We start from the raw sequence: 26,605 nt of genomic DNA on the forward strand, positions 1-26,605 counted from the left end.
TTTCAACGGCAACTAACATATATACCAACGAGTTGAATAACACACAGACAAACAAACCGACAACGCTATCTCATAAAATGTCGTGTGTATGTGTGTGTGTGTGTGTGTGTGTGTGTGTGTATGTGTGTGTGTGTGTGTGTGTGCTACGGGGCGTGACAAGGAAGAGGGGGACAGATGCACTTGACCGTGGTGGATGAGTGAAATGAAGGAGAATGAGAGGATACGACCGACCTCCAGCAGTGCCGGGCGGATTTCGAACATTCTTCCGATGCCGTCTCAAACTAACAATTAATCTTGCTGAAATTGTCAATCTGAAAGCCATCTGATGAGACTAAAATGGACGATGATTCACTCAAAAAAATCTCTTGAAGGAGCAGAAAATTATTCCTATAAGAAAGCGAGTAACGATCCATGGAGGACCGTATTTGTAGATTATCTATGTGGATTTGTATGTATGTATGTGTGTGTGTGTGTGTATGCAGGAGGATAGACTAGTTTAGAACATTTGAAATACTCGACAATTACAGTGGATTTCATAGGCAAAAGTACTCTTTCAGGATTTTCCGAATTGCATATTACTAGAAAGGCAGCACTGAATAGTCGTCCTATGATATCATTTACGTCATTAAATACGCACGTGTTCATCTTTGGTCATTAAATGCGTATAGTGACAAAGTATTCTTTCCTACTTTTTAGCATCGAGAATATTATTCTATTAGATAAATACTTAAAGAAATGAAATGATGTCAGAGAGATTTGGCTACGAGCAGCTGATATAATTCTCAGATTTATTCAGGGACAAAGAGAAATACCCATAAATCCCTCATGTATTTACAACTAGCTGTTTCCATGACTAAACCAGAAAAGATTTAGTCACTTAAACTGTATATGATTCAGCCAATCCCGAAATAATCAGATCTTTTCACAAAGTAAACAGATAAGGAAGAAAAGTTGAATTTCTCAGGGAGAGAGGGGGAGTGAAAGAATGAATGATCGCAATATTGTTGTTTCTCAAATGATTGTATGGTGGTCTCGATGTTTTCAATATTTTCTGATGATAATGATTGACGCAAATGACAAGAAAGATAAATACTTTTCATATCAGATAAAAATTTCTTGATTCACAACCAGCTGCTTGTTAGTAATTCAAAAATTTTTACAAAGTCAATATGTATAAGCTGAACAGTTCCTGAAAGTTTAGTTTAGAAAGAAATAGTTGAAAACAACAGCGAAGTTATAATTTGGAAAGATGTTATAGAAGTAATGATTTAATGTTATGCGACATTATTTGTGAAATTTTCCGGAAGGTATAGAAATGGAAAAGAAAGATGAAATCATTAGCATGAAAATATAACACTATTCAATGAATTTAAGGAATGTTATATTGTTGACCTGACGTGAAGTGTGTTACAAGCAGTTGAACTATTAACTTAACATGAAATGCATTACAGGCAATGGAACTATTACAGAATGCGTTAAAGATTTCACCAGACAACGCTGCTTGTAGATTCTATCGTGCTCGTTTGCTGTATGAAATGCATGATTATGCGCGGTGTCTGGAAGAATTAAATGATCTAAAACTTATTGCTCACGATGAAGCACAGGTATGTCATTTTCTTTTAGGATTTGTTTTCACATTTGAATTAAATAAATCATGCTATTTGACCTTTACTCTACTTCTCTGCTTTTAATTTTTTTGCATTCTCGAAAAAAAGTGTGTCGTAATATTAAGTGGATACTAATAACTTTAAACTGAAGTCATATTTTCTACTCCTCTTGTCGATTCTAATGACAGTGAGTTATCAAAACAAACTGTAAATGGTCAAAACAGTTAGTTCATGGCTAAGGCAGCATCATTAGTATTTCCAAATTGAAAATAAAATAGGTAAGACATTCTCTTTTGAGATTTCTACTAAAGGTTAATAATTTGAATATATGAATTCTTATTATTAAAATTATGGATACGGGGTTGCTTGAATTTAAATTCGATTGGTCTTAATTATGAAGAGGAATTTTCAGGTATTTTTCCTCTTGGGTCGCGTGCATAAGAAGCTTGGTGACACACATTTAGCGTTATTAAACTTTAGTTTGGCGGCAGAAATGGATCCTCGTGGAGAGCAGAGTCGCAATAACTTTACCGATGCTCCTTATGATGACGAACCTTCCTCTCCTCCATCTGAATGAAGTAAGATGCGTCTCAAATCAAAATTTCTGTTAACTTTGAAATATTTCATGAGTCGTACAGGATTCACAGTTGATACGGTTTTCTTTTTCCATTAGCATTTAGAAACCTAGTCATGTGTTATATCCTTAATCTGCCACCAGATTTTAGCCGAATTTATCATTTAGCTCATTGTTTAATAACATCTGAGAACCGATTCCAATTACCTAAATCAATTTTATCTTTGAATAATAGTTCCAAAAATTTTTGGGTTATTTCATCTCATCTCCTCGAAATCTTTGATAATTTTTGAACTGTAATTATCAGAATTGTCCTCTAGATAATTGAACCAATTCATTCATTTGTTCATATATTTGAATTTCTTTTTCTTCACTTTTTCCCCGATGTTTTGAAGTACTGAAATACAACTTGTCCTTACCGCTGCAGTCTTGCTTTATAGCTATTTAAAATCCACTAATTTTAATACCCTTAAACCATAGTTGCATCTTAGTGAAATACGAAACACTGCATTAACACATTTCAAACTTTTTATTCTATGCCAATCTTTTCTAGTCCTGGTACCACTATTTTTGGTTAAATGTTTGCAAGCAATCCGAAGAAAGTGTTCTGGACGGACTTTTGTAATCTTTCCGCCAATTTTAGCGACTCCCTTGTATTTCCTTTTGAAATAGATTTTGTTTTCTAAAAGTTGCAACTTGGAGGTGTTAATTCGGATCAATTTTAATTCTCTTTATTTGCTTAAAGAACTATTTCAACAATAGTCTCAATAACCATTCGACGATAGTCTTTCTATGCCGTTTCAATAAATGATTCACTTCCATCTCGTTTTCTGCATCGTTTCTGCTTAATTTTTATTATTCCTATTGTTTAGCACTTGTGATATTCTAACACCACCGTTGTTCATGGTTTCTTTACATTGCCATACTTGCTACTATTCACAAATTTATCTTCATTTTATCGGCTTAAATAAACTCGAGTTTTCTTCGGACTAACGTCTTGCCAGTTCATATTATTAATCGTAAATCTCAACTAAATCTATCTTACTCTCACACTGTTGGGTACTACTGCTAACACAGAAACAGCTGATTGGCACTTAGCTCTTAAAAAATTTACAACTTTGGTATTAAGATAAGCAAATGAGCCAGTCAGAATCCCATCAAGTGCAGGTTGTTTCCGCAGTACTCAAGACTGTCTTTTGCGTGGGAAGCTATAAATGAAATCCAAACTGCAGTATTTCGAGAGATAGTTTAAAATTCAGAGCATGCATGTTTAACGCCATGATTTGAGATCATCTGGAGAAAATACTTATCCAGAACTTTCTCACGAAACTAATAAAATGAACATGTACAATAAAACTGGGACATTTTATCAACCGAAATTTGAAAAACAAATACTAAATTATGGATTACTTAAAACAATCAATACAAAACGAATTATACGGACAACAGAAAAACATGAAAAAGTGAATGATAAACGAATGAAACACTGGAACAAAGAAACGAATGGAACAAATTTTTTAAGAAGCAGTTCAATCGGTGGATCGAACTGCTTTGCCAGGTAAGTTTGACCAGTCTGTCACAAATTTTCAAAAACGAAAAATGGAACATAATCGTGGATAGCTAATTATTTTTGTTTTCAGCAGCAACTTCTCTCCTTATGTTTTACAAAACCAAACTGACGTTACTTAGAAATTTATGCGACGTTATCCGATGGTATGTCGTAGTGTCGCTGGCGAAAAGCATTCTTTTACTGTTGGCCATCCCATATTGCTGGATCGCCGCCTGTAATAATTGTTGCAAGCAAATGAGAGGTCAGAGGATATACCAATGAAATAAACTGTATCATATTCACATCATAATCTACAATATATTTGTTATTGCTGTCCTTTCTAATGAGTTCGCAGAAATGTCGCAGAAGCAAAGAAAAAAAAAAAAAAAATCGAAATGGTTCTTAAAAAAGCCAATTTTAGCCTATGATTGCCTAAAACGAACTCTAATTGATTAAAGATAATAGTGGATGAGCTCTTCCTAATACACATATTTTACTGTTGATCGACTGAAAACTTTTGATATAAATTTCAGTTCCTACGAGATAAATGCATATTAATCACTCTGATTACCACACGATGGTCTCTTCTCAATTTGTTACATTTCTTCGTTAAATTAACAAAAATTTCAATTTTCTTGCTCAATTTGTTAAAATAATCCATCCATTATTAATTTTTAATTCTCTAAAAAAACGCATCTTACCTTTATCAATAAGACACATATTATGCCATACTAACATATTGAACTACTTCAGCTATTCTCTCTAATTACCAAAACTCTGACAACAGGTAAATCTCAGTCATTTAAGAATTACTGTATTTACCTCTCCTATAAAGCAAAGACAACTGTACATTATCATGTGAGTTAGACAGTTGTTTTCATTCCGCGACTATAAGTGTTAACGCGCACGTCGGTGAAGCGTTGCGTTCCGTGCTGGGATAGGGATGAGAGGAAGGAGACGTGGGGACGCTTGCGCGTGGATATCTTGCCATACTTTCGATTTGTTTTCACTGTCAGAACTGAGATGTCCGCTTTAAGTTACGAATTGGCGTTAGCATTTATATTTTCTAGTTACTGACAAAACTTACTTTTGCTTGAACACTTGTGTGTTTCACAAGCTAACATGTTTGCTTGCACTTCCTTAGTGATGATATCCCTCGAATTGAGTGGATAGAGAAGAAATGGGGATCTTGAAGTGTAACCTGCTATACGTCTAGGGTCATGTCTTTTAGTTCCTTACCTCTAGGGAACAGCGATCCTTGGGAGAGTACAGGTGAGCAACCAGTTAGGTAGGTAAGTGCCCACCGCGGGAGTTGGTCAGAAAGACAGATTATCTTGCTGTTGTGGGTTGATTGGCACACCATTCGGTTGGTCAGTTACTAGCTGTAAGGATGTGCGCCGCTACGGTAGCTTCCATATACGATGTTCATCAACTGGTCGATTTTTACAGATTGGCCTACAAAGCGGGTTGGTTGCTTGTCATTCGGTAGAAGTTTATAATTCCTCGCTATCAGTTTGATTTTCATTTTTCATTTCGATCGGAGCTGCTTTTTATTATCCCTTTCTCTATCTGACTGTCCTTTATCCCTTTATCTGTCTTTCTATTATGTTCTCATCGAGTCGATCATTGCGAGGTACTATTCCGCCAGTTACACGTGAGTGAGAATAATTGATTTCATTTCAACTTTTTTTATTTATTAGAAGAGGACGAAACGTCTTTTAGAAGAAAATCCAAGTCAACAGCTATTTGGGTGGATCAATATATTTAGCATAACCTTTCTCCTATTCTGGTAGTTGACTTTTAAAAATACTTAAAACATTTATTGAAATTTTCAAAGTGAATCGATTTGCTTTTGCAGGTTATGGATTTGGAGAAGCTACATCGGGGGCTTACCCACTGGTTAGCGGTGTGTGAGTATTCATTCATTTTCACCAACCTACAAACTTTCATAATTTATTTATTGTATGGCCTTGCACTGTTCAGCCAGCCATAGCGCAAGTGCAAATAACAATAATGACTAAGAAGCGGTCGAAAATAAGAAATTGAAGAGAAATCGAAATTAATGGATCCCTAACGAAATAAAGGGCCACTATATTTGTAATAGATCTTCATTTTGGTCTTATATCGGTTGTTCTTTTTTTTAATTAAACTTTTTTGTATGTCTTTGTTTTGGATTCTTTAGCTTCTTATTCGCTTACGTTTCAGACCTCCAGCAGGCGTTTTTGGTGGTAGTCCAACTTTAAAAGCACGAGATGTTAGTTTCGACACTAGCTCGAAGGAACCTCATCTTGTGAGGTAATTATCAGTTTCTTTTACCATCTCCGCAGATTTCTCAGAATTAGAAATCAGTGATCATGATAAAAGGAAAAAGAACAGCGAAAAAAAAAAATGCAAAACATGGTTATAACTGCTGTCTATTATACTGTAGCACCAGCTTTTGCTAACTCCTATAAAAGATCTTTGCTATAAAGACATGCAGTAAGTCGATGTAACTTACTTGGTTCCAGTGAAATTCCGGCAGTTTACATAACTAGCTCTACATTAAGGATTTGAGGCTTTTCAACTGAATTTCTGAATGCTATAATAAAGATCATACAAGGATGCACATCGTTTTCAGGGAAATGACTGCTGTGATAAAATTACTTAAACTTCTGGTTTAAGTCGTTGTCTACAATTTTTTTTCTTCCCAATAATCTATGTCTTTCCATGAAGCGTGCAATCAGATTCTCTTATGTTAAGAAATGCTGTAGTACTTAACCAACTCGGTTGTCTATATTTTCTGAACTTTAGTATTTAATATTTAACCCTCTGTTGTTTACAGCACAGAAGGGTGTTGTTGAATTCATTCCGTGGATTTTGAGAATATGATTATAATTCCCTAACATCATCTTTGCAGAGAAATTTTTCCATAGTTGAGAAATAATCGACATTTAAGAGATATGTTAAGCCTTTTTTGGTAGAAGAAATTGACTTGGAAATTATTAGTCTTGAGTTTGCTTCATTTTGTTTATAATATGCATGATTTTAAATTTCTCGGCTTTCCTCGTATTCCCTCATTTTCAAAAGTCTTGCATCACGGTATAAGTGGCCTTAAATCTCAATTATCTTTTTGCTTATAGAAGGAAAACCAATCATCTAGCTTGGTGTAAATGTCCTAGCAAAAGGTATAAATTATAAATGATGGTCGGAAATATTATCTGCTTTATAGTGTCTATTTAAATTAATGCAGTAGAAGGAAGTGTTGTTTTCAGTCATTTTTCTTAACCATGAAATTTCTTCCGCTCAGATATGGATACATGATTGATGGCCAGCATAGATTGGAAATTTTTTTATAGCTTAATCGAATACCTTTTGTTTTAAAAGTAGAAAGTTACGATCCTTTTTATTCTGCGACTTTCTTTTCTCATTCATTCATCTTTTTATCTTTTTAAAATTCTGCTAATTAACGTTCTAGTTACGCAGTTCTAATCACACATGATTACAACCCAAGTTAAAAAAAAAATCATTTACTTCACGAACACTGACATATGGCATGACCTTGCTAACAACGTGATATGTTTGGCATGGAATAGCCGAATGTATTTGGAAACTGTGCTCAAATAATCACTGTTTAGGGCTCGTGTGTTCGTTGGTAATATGAACACAAATGTTATCACACGCGACGACATCATCCGACTCTTTAGCGCTTATGGGACTCTTTTGGGTGTCACAGTTTTTAAGGGATATGCTTTCATACAGTATGGTACCTCAACAGAAGCGGATCTTGCAGTAAGCGCTCTTAATGGATACAGCTGGAATGGTTCCATACTTGGTAAGCTGGTGAAATCAGATTTGCTGCTTCTGTAATCATAAACATCGTGGCGCATGCCCTTCGTATCGTACTGCTTGTTTTTAGAGTCATTTATTGTTGCAGGTATACTTGGTTACAGAAAATTGCAACTTTGAAAATGTAACTTATTAATTTCTCCATAGATAGGACTGTTTTTTTCACGTTTTTTTTTCCTTTTTTTTTTTCTTTTTTTTTTTTCTTTTTTTTTTTCAATTTCTCAATTTTTTATCAAAGAGAACTCAGCCGCTTCCATCCATCCAGTTTTTCATTGGCCATATCTTTGTCTATTTTCCTACTTAGGTTACATCACACCGGGAAAATTTTTTTGCTTTTTTTTTTTTCATATTTTTTATAATTTTTCATAGATGTGAAGCTCGCCATTGCTGGAATGAAATCGCACAACGTTACATCGACTGTTTCAACCTCTAACGGGTATTTTTTCCAAAAATTTTTTTGTCGACCGAATAGAGCGGCATTTGTCCCTCACAATGCATTTTAGGCTTTTCTTGTTTTTGACTTTTTGCAGGGCGTTGTCTTCAGCTTCATTTAATGTTTTTATTATAAACCGAGAGGGACAGTTTGAAATCTGGATTGTTTTCTATTTAAGGCTTTTTATGAAATTTTCTGGTTCTGTTAAAGTAAGTCTTTGCTCGCAAATTTTACTTTCACTGAGAATGTGAAACTTCGACACTTAGCTGATAATTTACAAGACAGAGTTCCTTCTGAAGTTTGGTCGCAGTTCTTGGTTTTGCAATTTATTTCGGAATTTCAATAAAAACAGTGTAAAATCTTCTTTGAAAAAGTTCTGAAGGTAAGTTTGGTTTGGTTTTTCTTTTTAAAAAAATCTTGGACTAACTACTTATTTATCTTCAGGGTGAAACGTGGCGCTGAAAACTTTTCCGGTAGCAGTGCAAATGCAAAAAAAGAACGACTTGATGACTATGGGAAGGCGGCAGCGCAGAATAATCGAAATCGGCAAACTGCAGCAACGGATAGTACGGAAAGTCGGAATTTATATGAAACTGGTAAATATAATATCAACTATGAAAAGAAAAAACTAAGATAGTAAAAGGAAAAAGCTACCTGAAGCTTTTGAATATGAGGTGTCACCATTTTGGAAGTGGGATAGTTGTAGTTCTGAAACTGCTAAAAAATATTTTTTTTCTAGAACTCACACTTCTCCCTTTCTTTTTCACTTGAACTTTTAATTCTGCTACAAGTCGAAATTGAAATTGTTGGTACACACTGTTCTAATCTGACTGAAATTCCTGAAAGGATGCGTTCAGTGTTCTGATCTCATTTTGCACAATACATCTGCAGGTATGCCTGATACATTAATATGCGGTGGTTGTCGTTTTGTAACTACTGATTTTGAAGACTTCAGAGAACATCGTAAATCTGCATGCCCCATAAATCATGTCGACGGTTTGTTTTCATTCTATGATTTTTACAGATTTTTCAAAAATAATGGTGAAATGCTAAAGTTTATATGATTCATATTTAAATGGTAAATTGAATCATACCCAGTGGGGTAATCTCTTTGGTAAAGCATCAGATTTTTTCAGGTGAGGTGGAAAATGAAGAAATGAAATGGCAGTGTTCGATGTGTGATGAAGTTTGTGCAAGTGGAGGAGCACTTATTGATCATGCTCTAGACAGACACAATATTCGATTGCTGAAAAATGGCACAGAATAAAACACCCTCTCTTGTGTCTTTTGTGAATTTTAGTGTTTTATTCAAATTCAAGGAATCCATCCTGTTTGTTGTTCCGTACTTCTGACCGTCTTTTCAAGAGTTTTTTCTTTTCATATAAAAATAGGTGATTTATATGTGTACTATCTGTGCTTATGCTTCTGCTCTCAACATTAGGAAAAATCCGGTGTTAAGGAATTTGCACGAGGAAGCAGAAGACTGATACTGTAAAACATAAGGAGAGAAGTTGCTGCTGAAAACAAAAATAATTAGCTATCCACGATTATGTTCCATTTTTCGTTTTTGAAAATTTGTGACAGACTGGTCAAACTTACCTGGCAAAGCAGTTCGATCCACCGATTGAACTGCTTCTTAAAAAATTTGTTCCATTCGTTTCTTTGTTCCAGTGTTTCATTCGTTTATCATTCACTTTTTCATGTTTTTCTGTTGTCCGTATAATTCGTTTTGTATTGATTGTTTTAAGTAATCCATAATTTAGTATTTGTTTTTCAAATTTCGGTTGATAAAATGTCCCAGTTTTATTGTACATGTTCATTTTATTAGTTTCGTGAGAAAGTTCTGGATAAGTATTTTCTCCAGATGATCTCAAATCATGGCGTTAAACATGCATGCTCTGAATTTTAAACTATCTCTCGAAATACTGCAGTTTGGATTTCATTTATAGCTTCCCACGCAAAAGACAGTCTTGAGTACTGCGGAAACAACCTGCACTTGATGGGATTCTGACTGGCTCATTTGCTTATCTTAATACCAAAGTTGTAAATTTTTTAAGAGCTAAGTGCCAATCAGCTGTTTCTGTGTTAGCAGTAGTACCCAACAGTGTGAGAGTAAGATAGATTTAGTTGAGATTTACGATTAATAATATGAACTGGCAAGACGTTAGTCCGAAGAAAACTCGAGTTTATTTAAGCCGATAAAATGAAGATAAATTTGTGAATAGTAGCAAGTATGGCAATGTAAAGAAACCATGAACAACGGTGGTGTTAGAATATCACAAGTGCTAAACAATAGGAATAATAAAAATTAAGCAGAAACGATGCAGAAAACGAGATGGAAGTGAATCATTTATTGAAACGGCATAGAAAGACTATCGTCGAATGGTTATTGAGACTATTGTTGAAATAGTTCTTTAAGCAAATAAAGAGAATTAAAATTGATCCGAATTAACACCTCCAAGTTGCAACTTTTAGAAAACAAAATCTATTTCAAAAGGAAATACAAGGGAGTCGCTAAAATTGGCGGAAAGATTACAAAAGTCCGTCCAGAACACTTTCTTCGGATTGCTTGCAAACATTTAACCAAAAATAGTGGTACCAGGACTAGAAAAGATTGGCATAGAATAAAAAGTTTGAAATGTGTTAATGCAGTGTTTCGTATTTCACTAAGATGCAACTATGGTTTAAGGGTATTAAAATTAGTGGATTTTAAATAGCTATAAAGCAAGACTGCAGCGGTAAGGACAAGTTGTATTTCAGTACTTCAAAACATCGGGGAAAAAGTGAAGAAAAAGAAATTCAAATATATGAACAAATGAATGAATTGGTTCAATTATCTAGAGGACAATTCTGATAATTACAGTTCAAAAATTATCAAAGATTTCGAGGAGATGAGATGAAATAACCCAAAAATTTTTGGAACTATTATTCAAAGATAAAATTGATTTAGGTAATTGGAATCGGTTCTCAGATGTTATTAAACAATGAGCTAAATGATAAATTCGGCTAAAATCTGGTGGCAGATTAAGGATATAACACATGACTAGGTTTCTAAATGCTAATGGAAAAAGAAAACCGTATCAACTGTGAATCCTGTACGACTCATGAAATATTTCAAAGTTAACAGAAATTTTGATTTGAGACGCATCTTACTTCATTCAGATGGAGGAGAGGAAGGTTCGTCATCATAAGGAGCATCGGTAAAGTTATTGCGACTCTGCTCTCCACGAGGATCCATTTCTGCCGCCAAACTAAAGTTTAATAACGCTAAATGTGTGTCACCAAGCTTCTTATGCACGCGACCCAAGAGGAAAAATACCTGAAAATTCCTCTTCATAATTAAGACCAATCGAATTTAAATTCAAGCAACCCCGTATCCATAATTTTAATAATAAGAATTCATATATTCAAATTATTAACCTTTAGTAGAAATCTCAAAAGAGAATGTCTTACCTATTTTATTTTCAATTTGGAAATACTAATGATGCTGCCTTAGCCATGAACTAACTGTTTTGACCATTTACAGTTTGTTTTGATAACTCACTGTCATTAGAATCGACAAGAGGAGTAGAAAATATGACTTCAGTTTAAAGTTATTAGTATCCACTTAATATTACGACACACTTTTTTTCGAGAATGCAAAAAAATTAAAAGCAGAGAAGTAGAGTAAAGGTCAAATAGCATGATTTATTTAATTCAAATGTGAAAACAAATCCTAAAAGAAAATGACATACCTGTGCTTCATCGTGAGCAATAAGTTTTAGATCATTTAATTCTTCCAGACACCGCGCATAATCATGCATTTCATACAGCAAACGAGCACGATAGAATCTACAAGCAGCGTTGTCTGGTGAAATCTTTAACGCATTCTGTAATAGTTCCATTGCCTGTAATGCATTTCATGTTAAGTTAATAGTTCAACTGCTTGTAACACACTTCACGTCAGGTCAACAATATAACATTCCTTAAATTCATTGAATAGTGTTATATTTTCATGCTAATGATTTCATCTTTCTTTTCCATTTCTATACCTTCCGGAAAATTTCACAAATAATGTCGCATAACATTAAATCATTACTTCTATAACATCTTTCCAAATTATAACTTCGCGGTTGTTTTCAACTATTTCTTTCTAAACTAAACTTTCAGGAACTGTTCAGCTTATACATATTGACTTTGTAAAGTTAATAGTTCCACTGCATGTAACACACTCCACGTCAGGTCAACATCATAACATTCCCTAAATTCATACGCCTAACGCTTATTTACCATCACATCACCATGTATTAGCACATATATGCTGTTTGCTAATCATTTTGTTTGCTTTCTCACCTATTCTTATCCATCACTAAAGCAATCCTAAAAAAACTCTGTAAACATTTTATGTCAACAATCTCGCAAAAAAAAAATAATTTCAAATGTTTAAAGTGCGTTTTAGTAACGCCCTATTTATAACAAAATGTTTTTACCGTATCGTTATTATGTAGTGCTTGTTCAACAACTGATAATTGACACAGTAGTACGGAATTAAACGGATTGATTGCTACAGCTCGACTTAAGTGAACGCGAGCAAGGTTCACTTGTTCTTTCTTAAAATGCAATAAACCCAGCCCGAACCAAGCACGGTAATCCGTTGGGCAAAGCAAAAGTGCGCGCCTGCAAAACCGTGATTATTTATTCTCTCAGTCTTACTAATAAACAGTACTAAGCGCGCTCACTAGATTTATAAATGATCAAACAACACGGTAGTGAAATGCAAAATGGATGTTGTGAAATGAAACTGTATAACGATAAAATTTATGTCTACCACATCGAAATATTCATTCCATATCATACTATTTCTTCATATTTTCACCTGTTTAATAAGAAGATTTTATAGCATTTGTTGGTAAATCATATTAACTCGCTGTATAAACTTTCGTGTTGGTTTTGAAAAAGTACTGGAAATTAGAAAATCTTGCCTAAATGCTGCTGCAGCTTTACTCTGATGATCCGAATCCAGCAATTCATGTCCTAACAACGTATAAGCATAAGGAAAACGTGTATTGATAGTGACAGCACGTTCGAAGCATTCAATGGCTGTATCATGTTGCTTTTGTACGCTGAAGCAATTACCAGCTACACACCAACCCTCCGGACAAAACCGACATTCCTCTGTTATCTGCATGGCAAGTACTGACAGTCGACGAACATCTTGCGCATGCCACAATGCAGTTGAAAGAATCTGTAAATAAATCACAATAACTATTGCTTATACCAATATTCTTAAAGTTCAACTAAATTACACTGAAACTAAAAATGAAATAAATTAAGCAAGTTGTCACAAAATTTAATGAAGACTTATCATTGCAAAATAGAGAAACTTATTCAAACTGAGTGCATGAATGCTTCAATTAGAAAAAAATTAAGAAACATTGTCTTATATTGGCTCAAAGAGGATTAAAATCTATTAAAAGAGGATTAAAAAATTAAAAATATTATGAGGATGATCTACAATCACGCAGTTGTATTTAAATAATAAAAATTCACATCGAAAATATGAATTTTAGGTACAGCGATAACAAACCTCCATTCCTGCAACGCGGTGTGGAAATTCTCGACGAAGTTCTTCCAGGATTTCTGTTGCCCTTGTATAATCAAGCTTTTCCAAATACGCTCGAGCCAACAACTCTCTTGCCAAAGCAAATTTCTTACACTTTTCAGGCATCAGGTTATAGCGACCAATTACTGAGTTTGATCTGTATGTCGCCACAGCACATTGAAGCATAGCTAACCAACTAATGTGTTCTACCACTGTTGCTACAAATGTGGATTATGGACTCATATGTTTTTTTATTTAAAGTATGAGATTTGTAAAAAATGGAACAAATGAAAAGCACAAAACGCGTTTGAATGTAAGAAACAGCAAACAATATGACATCTTTGTAGAAAACCGTGAGCAGCTTAAAATTACTTCTTCAATTTCTTATTCTTTTCTCACATATTTTCCCCACGATTTCTTATTCTCTTCGCAATTTTTTCTCTATTGATTTAGTGCTTTTTAATTACACACATATTTTCCCCAAGTAATCCCTTCAAAAAAAAACTTACTGAACAGAGTACCCCAGTCAGCAATAGAGTTTTGAAGACGTTCAATTGATGGTGGTTTTGAAACGAAATTTTGTAAACGTTTCATTATACGCGTACATGTCTCCAATTGAAACTTTTCTCTGCTACGATGTCTGGGTGGTTGGGGTGAACAAGAAGATGTTAATGATACACTGGATGATGAACGCGAGAAAACAATCGAGACACCCAACGATTCCGGCTATAAGAATCAGCTTGTTGTTCTTTTCAAAGAGAAGTCTATTAAAACTTCCTAAATCCTAATATTGTTATTTATACTTCAATATTTTTGAATTCTTTGCTAGTTTCAATTGCGGCTAACTTCTCTAAAAATAAAAATTTTGGAAATAAAAACTGCGTTACTAATTCTAGACTATAAAAATAGCAGAATTTAATTAAGCACCAATTGGTGACCACCATTAAAAATACTATCACACAATGAACATAAAGAAAAGTGCTAATAAAATATGAAGACTACATAACAATAACAAAATGATAACCTAAAATGATAAGCATAGAGTGACAAACAAAGTAAAGTAAAAATTTGTTTTACTACTATGAGACTTATAATAATACCATTTTTTCGCAAAATAGAAGTCATCGACTGGGAAAGGGACTACGAAAAAGCTACGAAAAAGGGAAGGATTGAAAGAAGATGTTAAAACTGAAAATGAAAAGTGGGATTAGAAATGAGTAACTGGGTGGAAAGAAACACATCATGCAGGTTGAACAAAGGAAGAATTGCTTGCGAGAAGTAATATATTAGTTACTAGCTTTTAATATATTCATAATAAGAGAAGAAAAGTGCTAACCTCCTGTTTAAACTGTACAGTATTTTGATCATGTGAAGAAAGAGGAATAACACAAGGCTGAGAGCCTGAACGTGTACGACTTAATGAGCTTTTCTGTGCTTGATGAGCAGATTCATCTTTTAATTTAGGCGCTGTATCTGGAAGGTCATCATTTGATTCTATTAATTTATGAATTGAAGGTATTGGTGGAGGCGTTTTCGACAACTCCATTTCGTTGATACGATTCATTGAGCTGAAAGTTGACCGTTAATATTCATTTATTTGTTCACTTATATTTAGCTCACATGTGAAGTGAAACAAATTTAGCAATCAAAAGCAGTCTTTAGTAAAAATTAAAATAAGTAAGAAGTGTATTCTCATTAGGTCCAAAGTTTTTTTTTACCGCAACTGTTTGTCTTGCAAACTACGTGGTGTTCCACTTGCAGAAAGAACTGCAACACGAGAACGTGTACATGTCCTCACATCCTTTGCAACAGTTTGATTTTCACTATCCTGTGAGACTCCATATGAGCGGGCACTGCGTCGTGTTTCCATGCCTTCCTCGAGCCGTCTTCTGACTATACCTAGTTCCGTATTTCTTTTAGCTGCTATGCCCTGAAAATTTATATCATGAAAGGATTTCAATCAGGATTTCAACTTTATTAAAAAGGAACATCTATCCATGATTTGAATTTTGTAATAAAAATTTACCGTTTTACTTTTTTTTGGTGCAAAACAAGTCACTTTTTGCTCAACTTCTTTACTACCACTTGGCGTTCTTTTCTCGGTATTTTTTGTCAGTTTCTCAGCACTCCTCGTTGCTACGCCCATGCTAGAAGCTTGTAATCAATACTGTAACTTCATATTTTTGTATAAAATAATGAATTCTTATACGGTATGATACATTATTTCTATTCCTCAATGATTTGTAAATTACCATTAGGATACGTATTAAACAATACTTTGAACAGTAATTCAAATGAAAGTACGCACTCCTGAGCTCCGAAAAGAAGCACTTTAGTCATATAAATTCGACAAGGTTGGCAAATAAATTCAATACATTAAGCGTTTGTAGGATGGAATATGAGCCCTCTAATTCCATCTGTTTCTAGATATTTTTTTAGAGAGGAATAATCACCAACAATTCCAATACTACTGAAATGTATTTGACACTCATAACTCAACTTTAAAGATACCTTTTAGAGGTTTTTGGTTTGTCTGATGAACGTGCTTCATTTACACATGTCAACAAACTTGTGTAAATGTTTTCTGGATTACCGACGCCCAAATTACATAATGTTTTCAAACTCGTCCACGAAAATACATTTTGCTTTAGTGCCAACTTACCCTCATCAGCCGCTTCATCTGGTCGACCAGTCTCTCTGAAACAAACAGCTATGAAAATAAAAGCCGCTTTTTAAAAAAAAAAAAACTGTTATAAACAAGTTTTTTGTTTCCTCTTGACATTTAATGAAAAATATTTGTCGTGTAAGCATTTACAACCATTTTTTCTACTTTTTTAATGAAAAGTATTTGCAACCGACACAAAAACTCTGCTGAGCAGACTGTGAGCGAATGATTCCACAGAAGTATTCGTGAAACAGTCATCTAATTTGGGCTGATCGTGTATACGTAAAGCCATTTCAGCTTCTTGATATCTGAAGCAACTCTCATATTTCGAATTAGCTACACAACAAAAACTTATATGGAATAACTTTATACTCGAAACACATGCATAAATATTCTGAATACCTAACACTCTATTCTATTTACTTATAAAACAATACTATTCGGTATACAGAATGATTATGGAATAAAAGTTTGCCGAGAATAACAAGATCTTATTAGCATTTAGTATTCAAGTAGATCGTTTCAACAACATAAATTGCGCAAAAAAATTGTAAGATTATGGTTGCAATTTCTTCAAACTTTGAAACATATTTTTCAAGTGTATTAAATCACTACTGGATTAAATTTTTAACGTAAACAGAATTCTTCAATATGCTTTGCTGTGGGATTCCTTATATCACAGAAGCATTTCGCTTGTAGATATTTAAGAAAATGAATCAATTTCATTGCGGATTTAACAAAAATATAGCAGAATGCATACTTTTCCAGGTGATAACAGCAATGTGCAAACAGATAACGAATTTCCGGAGATGAAAGAAATTTGAGTTTCAATAAATTATATGCTGCCTCCAAACGTTCGGCTCGGGTTAAACAGTAAGCGTATAAATACAACGAATCACTGGTATTCACTGAAAGAACAGAATATTAATTATTAATATAAATTCCATTTTTTAGTAATGAGTTTCTTATGACATGTGTATTTGAGCGATAAGCAATATGTTTTACCAAATCCTTCAAGATTTGTTCAAAGATTTCTTAACATTTCGTGCGAGCATTGCAGTTTCCATCAGAGCAATTAGTTTTCACTATTAATAAAAATTCCATTCCTTAATAATGGCTTTCCTATACAATCTGCGTTTAAGCATTAAGTATTTCTTTATTTTTCAAAAGGAAAACTAATAGTATTGACAAGCAATCCAAAAAAAGGATACCTGTTTCATGATACACCTCAGCTAACATCACCGCATCATCGTATTCAAAATGTTGAAGAGAGCAATGTATAATATTCTAAAGGAAATAATAAACTCATTTAGAAACTGGTAGTATGGAGATCTAAACCATTACTTGAGCAATTCGAGCATAATTACTGGTTGCCTCATAAAGCTTAATTTTACAAACATACATGTAAAAATGTCACAACAAGGTAGAATGTGATTTTAATAGAAGAATAAGAATAAAATTGAAGAATCAACCTCAATTTCTTTACTGCGTGTAGGATCTACATTATCAGAAGGTGTAACTCCACGCATATTGGTACACAAGCACCAGCACTCATACAGCAACCAGTAGATCCGGTCTTGCTATTCTTTCCTACAATACATCTACCGAATTACTTGATCGTCTATTAAATTCCAAATCCAGTCGACGTGGCGGTTTCTGGTTTGATTGAGTGATTAGACAATATGGATTTTTTTGAATCAATAACATGCTTGTTACATAGGAAAGTTTTGTTATTTCATAGTTTTCAACTTACTATGATGAATAAACTCTATGATGAGATCTGTGATCGACCCAAAGTTTGTGGTGACTTGTACCTGAAAAATTAAGAAATAACAAACTATGATGAATAGTACACTACTAATGAAAATAAATGAGAAATAATAAAAAAAAACAAGCTAAGTATACAAAATGGAAAGTTCAAAATAATGTACAAGAGCTTCATTAACAATCTGATATTAGCAGATGTAACCTTATTATATATCTATTATATATTGTTAGGTATCATCTCAAATTTTGATGTGAATTTCAGTAGCCATGCTAAAGATAAGTAGCACACATTTAGTTTTCACTTTGTTATTCTAAAGATTCATCACATATTCACACTTCAACAGTGCTATCTCTTAAGCTTTATAATGCCATATGGAAACAACGAACATTTCCTGGAAAAAATAAAGGGCATGTAAGGGTAAGAAATCTCAATAAAAAGACAAAGAATCTCATCTGAGTATATCTTCCCATCCAAGTTAATTAGAAAAAGAAGTAAACTTTCACCTTTAATCTTTGAAGGATAAGGTCAACTAGTATCCACCGTGAGGCTTCGCAAATTATCTTACTTATCGACAAAAATTGCTATCAGAACAGTGTTACCTCAGCAGTTATCAGTCATATTATTCTGCAAAATGAGTAAATCAATAAATCTACCGTCTCAATCTTTTCTGATGACGAAAAAAGTTGCCATACATTTAGCACTGAAGAAACCAGTGCTTTAGGAAGAAAGGATAATTCCAAGTAAAATGAAATAGACACTATCATAAATGGACTGTAGAAAAGATGACACAGGTATACTTTTATCCTGTGCTTTTCTCTTTTGTCACAGGATTACACATAATGTAACGAAATTAACGCAAGGAACAACTCAAGGTCTGGTGACACAACTGAAGCTAGCTGATGTCACACTGTCTCTGTCACGCTTTTACCCAAACAGTGCTTAGCTAAATGCTAACTAGAAATTCTTCTTCAGTGACTACAATGACTACACTTCACCAGAAACTATGCACCATAAATTCTGAGTTTCAAATTAGCGGGCAAACTACGGTAGAGTCATTCCAAACTTTTATTTGTCGATGATGAGGTGAAGAAAGAAATTTCATTTTAGACTGTAAATATGGGAAGAGTCAGACATGCAGACGGTTGGAGATAGCTTGTGCTAGTGAAGCAGAGAGTTGACAGTGTTGTTATAAAAGTGCGCTAAGGTTGATTGTTCGTGGTGGGAAGGGTTGGTGGTGGTTGTGTGGTAGCGTGGAATACGTGGTGTGACGACGTGTTCTTGTCATTTCAGGTGTTGGCAATACGACAAGACGTGACAAGATGTCAGAGTTAGCTGTTAGCAATTGTTACAGTTTTCTTTGCGGAAAGTAAGTTTTAGCGTTGCTTGCTAAGTTAGAGAAATTTTATGACAGACTAAAGAAAATTTTCTTCAAGCTTTAATTAAACATTGCATTCAGATGAAAGCATTGGAAGTAACAAATGAAGAAATAATTCGCTGTTTAGCTGACATACTTCAATACTTTCTACTCTAACAGAAATTGCACTGTATTTCTTGCTCGAGATAGTTCCTCAGAAAATGAGCATTTAGTGAGGGAGGAATAAAGATGAAGCTAGTATAGTCTCTTTTTATGTTCATTTCTTTCGGAGATGTAAAATGATGCCCTTTTATGATTGTAGTTTTCCTCTCATCTGAATGATCATCCTGAACTCCTCTCTATCCTTATTGCAAACAGTAATGATGAAGCGTATTTTTAGCCTCAGATCTTTTAATGATTTAATTAAACTACTGAGTATTTAGAGGTTGTAAGTTTAGTTTTATTGTTTAGAATCAAAATGAAATCGAAATCTGCTTTTTTTATGAGTTTGTAAGTCTTCCCTTATTTCGTTTTATATTGGCCATAGATGGTTCTGGTAATCTATCTTTTCAGCTGTAAACGTGGCCACGTGGGCCTCGAGTGTTATTCCTGACGTCCCTACTGGTGGTTTATTTAATGACGAACATATTCACTCCTTGGAAAGTTTTGTTAATGGTAGCTCTTTACGCTCTTATTTATCATCAAACTTTTACCAGACTTTTTTCAACTTTAATCATCATCTTGCAACTTTTGCAATATTAATCGATGAAATTTCAAGTAACTAGTGCATGTTAACTTGTCCAGATTTGGAGATGAATAGAGTTAACAAAGAAACTTAGTGTGAGGCTTAAATTTAAAGGATGAGATCTTCGACAAATTCATGAGTGAAAACAAAAAACTCTCAAAGCTATTGCTTATTTATTGCATTATTTCCAGAAGTTTCATCCGATTGGTGTTGTCATTTGGTAGAGGGCAATACGTTAGCAATATTTCTACCTTTTGATCAGCGTACATGGAACTTATCAAAAGGTGCATTTGTTTCGTTATTTGAATTTTGTGAAGACAATTTACCAGTGAAACGTATTTTACTCTGCCTAAACAAAACCAGCGTCGATGAAACGGTACGTTACCCATATTATCTTTCTTCAGAATGTTTTGTTAATGTTCATAACAGATGAGTAGAAAATACCGTTTTAGAAATAGTAAAAAAAAAAAAGTAGAAAATAATGTAACGCAAAGACTTTGAAAAGTAATCTAACTTTTCATTTTTCATTTGATTATTTTGAATGTAATTTGGTCATTGATGGCTTTTTAAGCGCAACGTTTGCCTATTAGGTCAACTAACCTATTCCTCTTAATTCTTTGTATTTAATCAGAATCATTGCAGGTCGCATCTTGCTTCAAGTATCTGGGCTTCAATCCTCTTCATCCTCATTCTTATCCCTCTTGTATTGACCCTCAAGGAGTATTTGCAATGGTTTACAATATATAATTCATTTTTTATTTCTTACAGCTTACATCTGAACAGTTCTGAAGAATGTTACCTTACTTTAAGGAAACCTTTATATCCTGTCAGTAATTTGAAAATGTTTTAGTTTTTCGTGATGAGATATTTTTTACGTTTATTTGAATATTACAGTATATCCATAACTATTTTAATTGCCAAATGATGTTTTCGATTTGTACAATAATCTGCGAATTTTCGTTTTGATTTTGCGATCCGTTTTGTAATGTTACTTCAGAACTAATTTATATACCCATTGCGGTAAAAGGCTTGGAAGTTAAATGATTATATATTTATTTCCGTTCTGCCATTCATTGATGAAATGTATATTCTAAAAATAACCCTACAGACATAAACTAATAGTAGCATAGTTTTCTGGTTTAGTTCGTATTTTTTGTAAACCATTTTTGTAATTAATCATTTATTTAGGATTTAATCATTAACCATTTATGTGGTCCTATTTTGATTCCAATTACTAGACATTTTGATGTGGTTTCAATTTTTGACTTGGTTCAATTTGCTTTGATTTTCTGTCTACAAATAGATACCGATTCCATTTATTATGTTACTTTGAGCAGATCCATTTGGAATAATACTGTAGTTTTTAAGAGATATAAATAGTTTCATACAGAGATTTTGATACGTTTACATTTAAAATCAATATATATATATATATATATATATATATATATATATATATATATATGTATATATCCTCCATACTTTATTTGAAAGACGGACACAAGTAGTTAAACACAAGTATTAGTGCACTTCTAATAAAACCTTCAGTACAATTAATATAATAAGTGTAAAAAATGTAGCGGAAATTGAGATTTGGGATGAATTTTTATGAATTTTATTTCTCAGAATAAGCAGTGGAAAGGTCGCAAAAAAAGGACGGAAATTTTTAGGTTCCTTCTAACTTTGAGATTCTTCTAAATTGTAGAAAGAGATGAAATGCGTTCTCAAAGAAGAAATCTTTCCCTTAAAATTTTTGGAAACATGCTTTGCAGGATTCTTGTTATTCGTATAAATGGTTTGTGGTGGAAAATATTGGAGATATATGGGAATGTAATTCAGTGGAATTTATAGACTGGTCGTATCATTCGTAAAGCAGTGATTAATCTTGGAAGAATCGACAGTGGTTGGAGTTCTCGCAATTAAGACTCCTCGTTACCGGGATTGTCTCGTGACAGTTAGAAGATGGGAGAGTTTCATGAGGATTCGTTGGGTAATAGGAAGCATCTTCTGGACATTTTGCCACTGGATACCGTGGAGTATGCATGTGCCTATGGTTCGGGTGCGGTACCGCAGAAGATTGATGGTACACTCGGGGAAATGGTCGATTTCATTATTGCAACGCGAGATTCAAAACAGTTTCATAAACAGAACTTGAGTATGAATCCGACCCATTACTCTTTATTACGTTTTCTAGGGTGTCAAAAGATTGCGCAAGTTCAAAGGAACTATGCAGCTAGGGTTTATTGTAACACTCGAGTGTCATACCAGGTATGGTTTAAATTCCAACTATTTGAAATTATTTATAACGATTTATTCCACTGGTTTTGGATAGTGCGGTCTTTGGCATCTGATAACCAACCTTATAGCATCCGAATCTATTAGAAACTGGAAAATCGAAATCAAAGAATCTAAATTTCGAACATGTGGCAGTTAGTCAATTTAAAGCTGTTTTTAGGGTTATCTTATAAAGTATTCTGTAATTGATACCGATGATTTGTTACTGGATCTGATCGAGTGGAGGTGGATGTATTTAGCTGGGAGACTGCAAAAACATGTTGTGGACATCATCATTCCTTCACCGAGAATAACCCTGGCTATAGAAAAAAATCGTTATAGTGCTTTACAGGTAATGGAATCCTCGTTTCAAGATTTTAATTTTTTCGATAAAGAAAATTGTTCCACGAAGCCTGAGATTCCGTGTCGACTTTCGGTTTCAAAAAGTTTCCAGACATCATAATTTCTTTTGTTGAAGAATTTGTACTTCTACGTTTTTCAGGCAGCATTATTACTTTTACCGGACAAATTTTCACTTTCACAGTTTTACAACGAGCTAATATCGCTCTCATATCGAGGTGATTTTCGAATGTCATTTGGTGAAGACAAAAATAAGATAGAAAAAATTGCTGACGGAAGCAGGGCTCAACTTAATCAAATCTACGTACCACTCTTGAAAGCTGATGAAGATGTTTTTATCCAAGGACGCACCATCGAACAGGTAACCGTTTTTTTTTTTTTTTTTTTTTTTTTGAGAACAGTACTATATTAATGAACTTCATGCAATTCATGAAAGATTGTTAGCTACTACATTTTTCAGAAATGAATATTAGCTGATCCGAAAATCCAAAAAAAGACTATCCGAAAAAAAATTTTTCCGATTCCTTTTTTTCAGTAGGGTATCTCATTGCTGTACAGCATTCATTCCTTTAGGACAGATGTGATGCCGTATTTTTTAAACGAATTATGGGATTACCATTTAATGTACTATGGAATTTACAACGCATAATCAACAGCAGAAACGGAAAGCAGAATGATATAGGTATCACTTTTTTTTTAATCTCACCTAATAACTATAATAAAGTGACAAGAGACCTGGAAGTCCTAAGTATTATGGTTCAAGAAGAGATTGCTGCTTCGCTGGCACGAAGGTTGGATGGACCAAAACCTGTTGCTGCAGCTATCGAAGATATTGTTTGGAGATCTGCTTTGCAACAAACAGCAAAAAATGCATTTTCTGCAGGTATCATGCGATCAACTGCATATGCTTTTGCGAAAATCGCAAAAATGATGAAATCATTGAAGCATTTATAGCATTTAAATATGATGTAAAATATAGCTTTCCGTCTGCCTTTATAAATAAAAATACAAGAAAAAAATACGGTGTTGAAGGATATTAAGGATTTAAGAATGTTATTTTCTCACTCTCCAGATGTGAAGATTTTGTATTGCTGGAATTGACAAGTTTGCTGCTGATTTTGAGGAACGGTAAACAGTGAATATACTATCTTAGCATCCTAGTTTCATTTCTATCAGTCTCTCCTTTGCAGCTAAAGCAAATAACAGTTACATCACCATTCCAATTGTGCTAAGTCCTAAAATTCAGCACATGCTGATGTATTGAAAGCGAGGAGACGACGAGGCTTAAGTAAATTCTGCTCCATGGGTTTAATAAAGATATTATCGAAAAATCAAATTTTTGCTTTTCGCAAGTAGTATATAATGTCTCAAACAGATCAAGTTTATGAACAGAATTCGTCAAAAATTTTCTAAGTCTTTTTTCCAACCTTAAAGATTAGAAGTGCAGGATTTAACAACACGCAAACATCATTTTTTAATTTTCCTGAATTCTAAAATATTTCAGGAACAAAAAACGAATCGAAAAATTTGTGTGAATTGAATTCTGCCTCTTTTGAAGTGGAATTTAATTCATAAACTGAGTCCAAAAGAGGAAGTGTTGATAAAAGTTGTTTTAAACTGTTGAGATGAATCAACAAATCAAAAGGTTAAAGTGAATAATGAAAATCCATACAGGAACAAAATATTAGAATTATAAAAGCGATTAGTGAAATTTTGTAAGTTGTGGCTTAGATCCACAAAATTTACGAAAATGCACAAACAACAAAATTCACTTTGAAAATGATGAGAAAAGATAAAAGTTCTTAGTACTATGCAATTATTTCACTGTATCTTTTGAAATTGAAGCATTTCAAGGGAGATTCAAAATGTTTTTATCTTCATAAATTTTTTGCAAGCGATAAAAAACTTGTTCTGCAATACTAATAAACCTAGTAATTGCTTGCATGACTTCATATTCATGTCGTGAACTTCTCCCACTTATAATCGCATTCAACATGCAATCTCGAGAAGCAAGCAAATGGGCCGCTACGCCAACAAGTTTCCTAACAATCCAACTATGGTATTTCGATAACGTGCCATCATAGCTTGCCTGACATAACATCGAGATCTGAAATCAAAATGGGAATAATTCCACTTTAGGTTGTAAATAAGTTTCGATGAATTCGCCGTTTCTGTGAAAACATTCCTTTTTATTTTGTTAAAATTCAGAATTAGTGTGTAGTAGGACTGAAATTCATTGCAAATTTCGATACTTCTTTTAAATGAAAATATTAATTTTGGAAATATGCATTAAGGAAGTGGATGATTGCTATCTCCACAATAAGATTCGACATGTATATTGGTGGATTATCTCTAGGATCCTAATTTGAAAAACCCTGAACATACCTGATCTTCTTCACGGGAATCTTTCAAATTCTTCAAGAAGTCAACGATAAATAATAGGGCTCTATGCAGTCGCAGCAGTGTCCTTGAACCCTTCAAAATAGCAACAAAAAATTCAAATGAGATTATGAAATTCAAAATAGGGTTTAAATAAAAGGGTTAACATCTGCTCTGCGACATTTCCTTTATGTTTAATTTATATATAACCAACATAGTTAGTTACTTTTTCGAATGGTGCGCCCAAACGACATTCCCAAGATACCATGCTATTTACAGTATCATAATGAGCAGGGTCAGCTACATGTAACTCATGCAGGATTTTTTCTTTCTCCAGCAAATCTTTCTCAACAAAAGAAAATCCTTTATTGAGGAGTGAGAAAAATCTGGAATAAAACTGCTTTAAAAGATTGAAGTTTATTAATGCGAGAGTCAAAGCTACTAAATCCTGAAAATAACCATGTTTTGTCCTAAAGGAATCTCAATAGTCTAATAATTTGTTTAATTTGTTTACAAGCAAGTAATGAAGCCGCTTGCTGACTTATTAGATTCCTTTTATTAGCACTTATCTGCTCAATCCTCAAACATTGCCGGCTATACAAGAAACTTCCGGATGGGATGTTCTGCTTTTGCAGTTTAAAGGACATTATTGTATATTAAATAAAAGTCGTTGATGTCACTGACAAATAATAAACTGGAATGTCTAACTCATAAAGGTCATTCGAAATCAAGGGTTGACAGTCAAACAAGAAGACGTGTATTGTCAAACAAGAACAAAGATCGATTGACTTGTTTTGAAATTGGTAGAAAGAAATAAGGCCATTAGATTCACTGCTAACAGTTTTCGGTCAATTGAAGCAAGAAATTGAGTTTGACATCCAACTACGACAGTTTCTATCATGACTCCCATCAGCCTTACCTGACTACGCCTTTTGCAGCAAGATAAAAGCCCATACTTATAAGTCAACATTAGCCCCTTGTTTTAGTACAAAGTTTTTGAATATCAAATGGATTAATGCAGTTAGTTTTTTGAATTAATCGATTACAACAACTGTCCCTAAGCTCTCAGTTTTTATTCTCTTGTTTCAAATCCGTAAATCTGGAATATCTGTTCATGCATTATTTTTCGTATGCGGGCAATTTCGGCCAGTGAAGCACTAAATCTACATTTGACCTACATTTTTTTTTAAATGGAGATTTAGCCTAATTTTAAGTTGTTTCAAGCAAATTAAGCAATGAAACTTGTCATTCAAAAAAAGGAAAAAAATTTCTAATGAGAACAGGAAGAAAATTCATTATTTACTTGTTAATTTGTCGGTATGCGTCAATGTATAGCGGCAGACTGACGTCATTGTCACCAAAAAGTGACTTCTCGAATAGCTCAGTCACCAGATCGATATCAAACTCACTTTCTTCTGTCACAGTTCCCTCCGTCATTTCGTTTTTTGTCTGTTTAAGCATAAGGATGAATGATTTAAACAAAAAAAAAAA

The 26,605-nt window shown here is 33.7% G+C and overlaps 6 protein-coding genes across 9 annotated transcripts; 4 read left to right on the forward strand and 2 right to left on the reverse strand.

The window, feature by feature from the left end:
• Positions 1-1,454: 1,454 nt before the first annotated feature.
• Bma-mat-1.2 (MAT-1, putative) lies at positions 1,455-2,184 on the forward strand (the record flags this gene model as incomplete). Its single annotated transcript, XM_001898563.1, has 2 exons — positions 1,455-1,604; positions 2,020-2,184. The coding sequence occupies 2 exons, from the start codon at positions 1,455-1,457 to the stop codon at positions 2,182-2,184; spliced, it is 315 nt and encodes a 104-aa protein (XP_001898598.1).
• Positions 2,185-5,335: 3,151 nt separating this feature from the next.
• Bma-ztf-4 (hnrpc-prov protein, putative) lies at positions 5,336-9,255 on the forward strand (the record flags this gene model as incomplete). The annotated part of the gene is made up of 8 exons (XM_001898564.2): positions 5,336-5,384; positions 5,589-5,640; positions 5,936-6,025; positions 7,345-7,541; positions 7,925-7,991; positions 8,433-8,584; positions 8,880-8,984; positions 9,125-9,255. 8 exons carry the CDS (start codon positions 5,336-5,338, stop codon positions 9,253-9,255), a joined length of 843 nt encoding a protein of 280 aa, XP_001898599.2.
• Positions 9,256-11,142: 1,887 nt separating this feature from the next.
• Positions 11,143-17,763, reverse strand: Bma-mat-1.1 (TPR Domain containing protein; the record flags this gene model as incomplete). Of its 2 annotated transcripts, XM_043081020.1 has the most annotated exons (14): positions 11,143-11,307; positions 11,723-11,875; positions 12,458-12,644; positions 12,950-13,212; positions 13,555-13,787; positions 14,079-14,295; positions 14,906-15,137; positions 15,288-15,499; positions 15,596-15,716; positions 16,081-16,266; positions 16,429-16,542; positions 16,995-17,142; positions 17,446-17,521; positions 17,707-17,763. In XM_043081020.1, the coding sequence occupies 14 exons, from the start codon at positions 17,761-17,763 to the stop codon at positions 11,143-11,145; spliced, it is 2,364 nt and encodes a 787-aa protein (XP_042936954.1). The 2 variants fall into 2 exon arrangements, with proteins under 2 accessions (XP_042936954.1, XP_001898600.2); XM_001898565.2 differs by lacking the exons at positions 16,081-16,266; positions 16,429-16,542; positions 16,995-17,142; positions 17,446-17,521; positions 17,707-17,763 and having other exon boundaries at positions 12,905-13,212; positions 15,596-15,715.
• A 1,355-nt stretch (positions 17,764-19,118) lies between these two features.
• Bma-oaz-1 (Ornithine decarboxylase antizyme, putative) lies at positions 19,119-20,848 on the forward strand (the record flags this gene model as incomplete). The annotated part of the gene is made up of 5 exons (XM_043081021.1): positions 19,119-19,143; positions 19,354-19,368; positions 19,930-20,031; positions 20,293-20,477; positions 20,744-20,848. 5 exons carry the CDS (start codon positions 19,119-19,121, stop codon positions 20,846-20,848), a joined length of 432 nt encoding a protein of 143 aa, XP_042936955.1.
• Positions 20,849-22,063: 1,215 nt separating this feature from the next.
• Positions 22,064-23,999, forward strand: Bm7042 (putative 44.2 kDa protein in RME1-TFC4 intergenic region, putative; the record flags this gene model as incomplete). Of its 2 annotated transcripts, XM_001898567.2 has the most annotated exons (6): positions 22,064-22,369; positions 22,557-22,727; positions 22,878-23,096; positions 23,309-23,417; positions 23,499-23,618; positions 23,926-23,999. In XM_001898567.2, 6 exons carry the CDS (start codon positions 22,064-22,066, stop codon positions 23,997-23,999), a joined length of 999 nt encoding a protein of 332 aa, XP_001898602.2. The 2 variants fall into 2 exon arrangements, with proteins under 2 accessions (XP_001898602.2, XP_042936956.1); XM_043081022.1 differs by lacking the exon at positions 23,499-23,618.
• A 585-nt stretch (positions 24,000-24,584) lies between these two features.
• On the reverse strand, positions 24,585-26,551 carry Bm4223 (C730027E14Rik protein, putative; the record flags this gene model as incomplete). 2 transcript variants are annotated; one of them, XM_001898568.1, is made up of 4 exons in its annotated part: positions 24,585-24,842; positions 25,121-25,210; positions 25,341-25,500; positions 26,418-26,551. In XM_001898568.1, the coding sequence occupies 4 exons, from the start codon at positions 26,549-26,551 to the stop codon at positions 24,585-24,587; spliced, it is 642 nt and encodes a 213-aa protein (XP_001898603.1). The 2 variants fall into 2 exon arrangements, with proteins under 2 accessions (XP_001898603.1, XP_042936957.1); XM_043081023.1 differs by lacking the exons at positions 25,121-25,210; positions 25,341-25,500; positions 26,418-26,551 and having other exon boundaries at positions 24,585-24,836.
• Between the last annotated feature and the right edge of the window lie 54 nt (positions 26,552-26,605).

This window comes from Brugia malayi, assembly GCF_000002995.4.
Source record: "Brugia malayi strain FR3 genome assembly, contig: Bm_v4_Chr3_scaffold_001, whole genome shotgun sequence".
Classification (NCBI taxonomy): Eukaryota; Metazoa; Nematoda; class Chromadorea; order Rhabditida; family Onchocercidae; genus Brugia; species Brugia malayi.